This window comes from Bombus impatiens, unplaced genomic scaffold (assembly GCF_000188095.3).
Source record: "Bombus impatiens unplaced genomic scaffold, BIMP_2.2 scf_0433, whole genome shotgun sequence".
Classification (NCBI taxonomy): domain Eukaryota; kingdom Metazoa; phylum Arthropoda; class Insecta; order Hymenoptera; family Apidae; genus Bombus; species Bombus impatiens.
This window is the reverse complement of record NT_176852.1, coordinates 4,441-12,520: the sequence shown is the minus strand read 5'-3', so window position 1 is coordinate 12,520 and position 8,080 is coordinate 4,441. Positions and strand designations below refer to the sequence as shown.

General features: G+C 38.7%; 1 protein-coding gene across 1 annotated transcript; it reads right to left on the bottom strand.

The window, feature by feature from the left end:
* Nucleotides 1–1,799: 1,799 nt before the first annotated feature.
* On the bottom strand, nucleotides 1,800–8,080 carry LOC100744934 (sporulation-specific protein 15-like). The gene is made up of 3 exons (XM_033321354.1): nucleotides 7,455–8,080; nucleotides 4,220–7,087; nucleotides 1,800–3,875 (listed from the first exon to the last, which is right to left on the bottom strand). Exons 1-3 carry the CDS (start codon nucleotides 8,040–8,042, stop codon nucleotides 1,905–1,907), a joined length of 5,427 nt encoding a protein of 1,808 aa, XP_033177245.1. The 5' UTR covers nucleotides 8,043–8,080; the 3' UTR covers nucleotides 1,800–1,904.

Sequence of the window (8,080 nt, the reverse complement as noted above, 5' to 3'; positions counted from 1 at the left end):
CACCAATCTACATAGATGCCCAAATTATAGACTCCCTCATTGAACTACTTAACAACACGGCAGGGAAAGAAAATTACAGTATAAAACAATTAAGACAAGACCAGGTAAAAGTGCAAACGAACACCACAGACATTTTCAGAAAAGTGATAAAAGCACTAAAAGAAAAAAACGCCGGGTATCACACTTACGAGCTCAAAGCTGATAAAAGTTATAAAGCAGTAATCAGAGGATTACATCCAAAAACAAATACAAATAACACATGCGACGGACTAGCTAAAATCGGGCATCAGGTAAGAACAATAAACAACATAACCAGGTACGATACTAAACAACCACTACCGCTATTCCTAATTGAACTAGAACCTAAAAACAATAACAAGGAAATTTTCGAAATTAAAAAAGTTCTAAACACAATAATTACAGTCGAGCCACCCAGACACAAAAAAGACATACTGCAATGTATGCGGTGTCAACAATATCGACATACAAAAAATTACTACAACAGAAACCCGGCGTGTGTCAAATGCGCAGAAATGCATCTAACAATGAACTGCCCGTACACGGTAAAAACAAGCAATGTAAAATGTTACAACTGCAGTGGAAACCACCCAGCCAGCTACAAAGGCTGTATAGTCAGAAAACAACTACAACGTAAACTGTCTCCGTCGTTTCGAAATAGGACATACAATAACTATCACAAACAAGACAGTGCAGAATTGAGACATCAACAAATGTACAGCACGTAATGGATATCAACCACAATAATACCAACACCATTGGTAGCCGAAGCTACGCGCAAGTAATCAAACAATCAACACCCATAGACAACCAAAACCAGAATAATAACATCAATGACGCTACAGAAATCAAAGAACTACTAAAGCAATCCATTCAAAACACCGAAATGCTAACAAAAATGATAAGCGAACAGAACGCAGTCCTCAGACAGCAAACATAACAAATTACAGTCATGCTACAACTACTTACAAACATGCTAAGCAAAAAATAAAAAATAAAAATGCTTAAAATAGCAGCCTGGATCTCTAACGGCCTACAACAAAGGGTCCTAGAAAACATTCCTGTACAACAATAATATCGACATACTACTCGTATCAGAAACACATTTCACTACAAAAAGTTACATAAAAATACCGTACTACACCATATATGATACCAAGCATCCCTCAGGAAAAGCACACGGAGGGACCGCAGTAATAATAAGAAACGACATTAAACACCACTTACACAGCCCAGATAGTAAAGAACATATACAAGCAACCACCGTTACTGTACAAACCAGCAGCAACCATTTACAGTTGTCAGCAATATATGTACCACCGCGACACAAAATTACATCACAAATGTGGGAAGAGTACTTTCAACACTTAGGTGACAAGTATAACTCAAAGCACATACTATGGGGATCAAGAATCACTACACCTCGAGGTAGAACCCTGGAAAACTACATTAGAAACAATATCCTCAATATATTATCCACAGGAAGACCGACATACTGACCGACAGACCTGAGCAAAATACCTGACCTACTTGATTTTGCAGTTACAAAGGGACTAAACGTAAATAAACTAAATATAGCACCCAGCCTCGACGACGGCAGCGCAGTGATTAACGCCTTAGCGAACCCGGGGCGACCGGAATCCGATTTTTAGTCCACGCACCTAAGTTAGAAGAAAAACAGCAGTACCCCAGAAGCGACATCTACAACCAGCAGCTCTACAATCATCACGGACAACACATACGCGTCACTTATATATTATATTCTTCTTACAGTCTAAAAATATCAGAGCACAAGCACTTTAAAGTCGAAATAAGAGGAGAAGATTGTCGCTGTAAAATTATACCTGATACTGTCTGAGGTAAATAATAATATTAAATGCCGTTCATTAACCACTCTGCTTAAATTTGCAAAGTGACTTGAACAAAAGATCAACTACTTGCTCTTCTAATTTGGATTCCAAACAAATCGAAAGGATAATTATCATACCTTCTTTCAATTTTGCATTTTCTCTTTTCAGCTTTCCCAATTCCTTGCGTAGCCTTTCCCTCTCCTCTTGGCAAACGAATAACTGGCTTTTCAGTTTCTCATTTCCATCTTTTAACTCGTCATTCTCTTTCTTCAATTTATCCAGATCCATGGCTAGCGCAGTATCGCGTTCTCTGTGCCTATTTTTCTCATCCCTTAGTTTACCTAATTCCGACCGCAATTCACCATAATCGCTTTTCAATTTATCCAAATCGGCTTTTAATTTATTCACTTCGTTCTTCGCCGTGTTTAAATTGTCCTGCAGTTTTGCATTTTGCGACTTCAAATCTGTCAATCCATTACGCAATCTTTCGTTCTCTGTTTGACAATCGGCTAACTCACCCTTGAGATTCGCATTCTCTTTCTTTATTTTGGCTAATTCTTTCTCCAATTCTGCGTTCCGTTCTTTCTGACTATCTCTCTCCTTCTTCAGGTCAGCTAATTCAGACTTCAATTTGTCGTAATCGCTTTTTAATTTGTCCAAATCATTTCTTAACCTATTCGATTCCTCTATGGCGTTATTTAAATTGTTTTGCAGTTCTGCATTCTCTGATTTCAATCTATCTAGCTCTGGCCTCAGCCTATCCAGTTCTTTTTTAGCATCTTCTAATTGTTTCTTCAAAGGCTCGAGCTCGTTCACTGTGTTCTCGAGATCAGCTATTTTGTTATTCAAGTCGTCGTTTTCTTTCTCTAGATCGTTTAGCTGTTTCTCCACTTCTGCCAATTTGTTTTTCGTTCCAGTTAACTCCGTCGCCAACTTTGCATTGTCATTCTTTAGATTCGCGTTTTCGTTTTTCAGATTCGCGTTTTCGTTTCCCAGCTTCGTATTATCGTCCTTCAGAGTTTCTAATTGCCCGTTCAACTTGGTTAATTCCACATTCAGCTTTTCGTTCTCGTTTCTCAGCTTATCGTTTTCGCTGCGAACCTTATCCAACGCCGCTTTTAGAGCGGTCAGCTCATCCTTCATGTCGGCCAATTCCTTCTTGGCCGCATCTTTTGCGGCTATCTGCTCTTCTAGCTCGTTTGTACGATTGTTTAGCTGTTCGCGAAAACGATAGAGTTCGTTGACCAGTTCTTTTTTCTCGGCTAGCAAATCGGATAGTTCACTTTCCAGCAACTTTATCTTTGCTTCCGCGTCCGCGAGCGCCATCTTCAGCTTATCGATCTCGTTCTTTATACGATTGTTTCCCTTTGTCAGTTCATCCAACTCATTTTTCACTTCGTTTAATTGTTTTTGCAACCTATCGTTCTCAGTTTGGCAAATTTGCAGATCTGCCCTCAATTTTTCCGCAGCTGCCTCCTCTGCATTCAAGATTGATCTCAATCTATCGATCTCTGCTTTCTGTCCATCGCCTTCTCCTTTCAGCCTAGTATACTCGTCTTCGAAATTTTTCCTATCTTGCAGAAGGTTTACATTCTCCTCTTTAAGAGAATCTAAATCAGCCATCAACTTATTATATTCGTCCTTTAAACTTTTCAAGAGATCCAATTGAGACTTTAGTGCGTTATTAGCATCTCTTAATATAGAAACCTCTTCTTTGCACTTCTCCAGTTCATTTTTTGTTACCGCAAGCTGTCTTCCTAGGTCGTCTATTTCGTTTCTGTATCTGTTGTTGTCAGCTCTCAATTTACCTAGTTCCTTTTTCAAGGCATCCAGTTCCTCCTTCAAGGCCGCAATTTCTGAGTCAACCTTATTTCTGGCCGATTTTTCTGCTTCGAATGCTTTTTCCTGTTGCTCGAGTTGAGAAGTTAAATCGACAAGCTTCTTGTCAAGCTCGCCTTTCTCAATCTTGAAACGGTACATCTCTGCTTCTAATGCTTTCTTCGAAGCCTAGTAGATATTAAAATCAAATTTAGGAACATTGAAAATGATACAAGTGTTGTAGATTAATGGATGTTTCACTTCTTTTCAATTAATTTATAATTAATAAATAAAGACATTTCTCGTATGAAAGATACAAATATTTTTAATGAAAAATTACGCTAAAACATTAAAATTATTGCTAAAATACCTAAAATACTTAATAAATTTATGTATATTATGCATATACGTATGTATAAAATAATACTTAGTACCAAAATTTAAATAATACATTATAATAAAAATATATAATAAAATATAATAAAAATAAATACGCATTTTTACGTTAATACTTATAAATCAACACAATTTACCTGGCATTCGAGCAAATCTTTCAAGGCTTTCTCAAGATCAGCTTTCGATTTATCAATGTCCAACTGAAGTTTGCAGTTCTCCATTTTCCAATGATCTATGTTTGCTTCCAGTTTAGCAATTTTTTCTTTTAATTCATCGATTAATTTCTTCAGATCAGCAATCTCTCGTTTCAGATCCGCACATTCCGATTTCAAATTCGATAGATCATGATCCATATCCAATAACTTGGCTTTTAGACCTTGATTTTCCTGTTTCAAAGTGTCATTTTCAGTCCTAGCATTGGCCAGGTTCTTACTTAGATCGTGCACCTGATCCTCCAGTATCTTCAGATCGTTCTGTATCTTTTCATTGTCAGCCGTTTCTCTAGCCAATTTTGCTTTAAAATCGTTGGCCTCGTTCTCCAAACTCGTCAAATCATCCCGCAATTTATCATTTTCACTATGCAAACGGGAGATCAGCGGCTCCAGAGACCGAATTTTCTCCTCAGCTCTGTCGAGATTAGCCTTTAATTTATTCAATTCGTCGTTCGATGATTGCAATTGTTCCCGTGATTTTCCAAGTTCGTCTTTTAATTTGTCATTCTCTTCCTTGCACGAGTTTATCTCTCCTTTCAGCTTCTCATTTTCAGCTTCCAGATGATCCTTCTCCACTCTGAATTTTTCGTTTTCCATCTTACAGTCGCTCAATTGCTTGCTCAATCGATCTCTTTCGCCTTTCAAAAGAGAATTCTCATTCTTCAGATTATTTAACTCCGCCGACAAACTGTCCCCTTCGCCCCTTATTCCCTGAATTTCAGACTTCAAACTGCTGTTTTCAGTTCTCAGCTGATCCATCTCGCCAACACATTTATCCAGTCCGTTTTTCAAAGAACCTATCTCAGATTTCAATTGATCCATATCCTCTAAGGCTTTTTCCAATTCACGTCTCAAACGATCAACTTCACCAAGTAAATCCTCATTTTCCGACTTCAATTTCTCGAATGCCACTAATTTTTCTTCCAATTCCGCGTTTTTTGCTTTCAGATTGGCTATTTCTTTCGTTAAGCGATCATCAAGTCCGTGAATATCAGACTTGAATGCTTGATTCTCCAATTTAAGCTGGTCGCTCTCAGTTCTCAGCTTTTCCATCTCGTCCACGCACTTATCGAGTGCGTTTTTCAGAGATGTTACTTCGGATTTCAATCGATCAACTTCTTCCCAGGCTTTTGCCAATTCCTGTTTCAAACGATCTACTTCATCAAGCAAATCAACATTTTCTAGTTTCATTTTATCCAATTCACTTAACTTTTCTTCCAATTCTGAGATTTCTGCTTTTAAATCGTCATTGTCTTTCATTAAGTGATCGGTAATTGCTTGCATCTCAGACTTCAAGGTTTCGTTCTGTTTTTTGAGGTCGCCATTTTCGATTCTCAGCTTTTGCATCTCGCCCACACAACTGTCGAGTCCATCCTTCAAGGAACCTATTTCGGATTTCAATTGATCAATGTCCTCCAACGCTTTTTCTAATTCTTTTGTCAGAAGATCTACTTCAGCCAGTAAATCTGTATTTCTTCCTTTTAACTTATCCATCTCCTCCAGCTTTCCTTGTAATTCTATTATTTTAGATTTCAAATCATCATTTTCCTTCGTTAAGCGATTCTTTTCGAACTTGCAGTTCTCTACTTGTTCTTGCAGCTTTGCAAGTTCAAGTACCTTATCCTTATCCGTCGCTTTTAACGCGTCACCAGCGGCTTTTAGTTCCTCCGCTTGCCTTCTGGAATCCTCAAGGTCATCCCTTAACGCTTTCATATCTCGTTTCAGTGAATCGTTCTCAAGATTGATCCCGTCGAGGCTCTTCTGTAGCTCATCCTTCTGTAGTTTCAGTTTATTAAGTTCTTTACCAGTTTCGTCCAATTTGGCTATCAGACTCTCGTTCTCCGCCATCGCTTGTTCCAGCTGCTTTTTGATACCATTATTCTCGTTCAACAATGCATCGCGTTCTTGCTTCGCCTTGGCCAATTCATCCTCCAGTTTGTTGATCTCTGCTTGCAAATTGTCCAAATCCTGCTTCATGCTATCGTAGTCGTTCCTTAGCTGGTAATTCAAATTGTCTAGCTCCTTCATCCTTTTCATCAGATCATCGTTCTCGTTCTCCAACTGCTCTAACCGAGCGCTCAACTTTTCCCTCTCGCCGATCGATGCTTCTAACGTTTCGCGAAGCTCGTCGTTCTCCTTCCTTTCGGCATCGATCTGATCTTTCAGATCGAAAATCTCCCTCTGTAACAATTCAATCTCATCTCGGTCTCTCTCCAGTTCCTTCTCCAATGCGGTCCTGGCGCCCCTTTCATCCTCCAGTTGTCCAATGAACGCCTCCATCTGTTTCCTTGCCTCGCCCAGTTCGTTCGACAAATTTTCCTTGTCTCGCCTTAAAGTGTTCACCTCACTTTCGAGATTCGCTATTATCGCTTTCGCGGCTGCAAGGTCCTCTTCGAAGCCGTGTAGCTTTTCCGAAAGTGCGTTTTTGTCCAGACAGCACTGTTCCAGCTTCGCGTTTAGCGTCTTGCACTCTTCCAACTCATTCTTCAGTTTGGTTATCTCAGCTTTCAAATCATCGATCTCGTCATTTGCCTCATCGAGTTTTGACTGTAATTCTGCCGTCTTATTCTTGTACTCCTTCTCCAAGTTGTTCCTCTGCGCTAGTAAATCTATTATCTGATCGTCTCTATCCTTCAGTGCTTCTCGCAGTTTGTTTAGTTCGTTCAGTAATTCAGTTTTCTCTGATTTGAGATCATGTAACTCTGATTTCAGGTTCTCCACTTCGGATTTCAGAGAAGATAACCCCAATAAGTCTATTTCTGATTGTCTTAGGTTGTTCAGCAGTCCTGTGATCTAAAAAAGGAGCTACAGTTTTTTAATTGTTTTTAATTGGTATCATGGTTTCGGTTAATATCATATTTTCGAATTTCATTAAAAAATATTTTATTTATATATATGTCGGGTTCCCATTATGATTAGGGGCGTGTAACGAATCTTCATTTGGATTAGACATTGTTATTATGCAATAGAGAAGACATTTACTAGTACCAATATGATTATTAAAGAATTTGACAAGTAACCGTGGTAATTAGATACTCGAGATGGTATTATCGTTTTACAATATTAACAAACTTTTACTGCTATATAATAAATTTTACAAACTTATTTGGAATAGCCAGCTGACGTTAACTTTAAGTTTAGAACTATCGAGATGTAATACCTTGTCATCTTTCCTCCTAAGTTCCTCTTTCATGGCTTCTATCTGTTCCTCTAAACCTTTTTGACTGATCATCGATTCCAGTTCTTTGTTCAGTGCATCTATTTGCTCGTCTCTTTCTTCTAACTGCTTTCTTAGATCAGCCACGATATCTTCGCAGTTGTTCAGCTTATACAATAAATCTGAAATGTCAATATACTCCGGCACTGTGGTTGTTTCGGCCGTTTGCAATATCGTTTCTGGCGTTTTCTTTCCTTCGAGATCAACCAATGCACTGCGCAAATCTGTCACTTGTGCAAGAAGACGTTCGTTTTCCAAACGCAGATCATCGCAGTTCTTGGAAAGATCCACCAAGGTTTCAATCGATTTCTCCACAACTTTGGAAATCTGTTGTTCAGCCGCTTCACCTTTCATAAGATCACGCAGTTTTGCCCTTAAACGATATATCGCGGGGCAGCTGATGTCTTCTTCGGTCTGCGCCAGCTTCAACCTCAAATCCGATATCATGTCTCGCAATCTGTCAGAGCAAGAACATTTCTTTGACATCTTGCAACTGAGGTCATAAAAAATTTTCAAAGAAGTATGTTTCATGGATAGTTTTGGTAGAAGATATACATTGAAGTGATAAC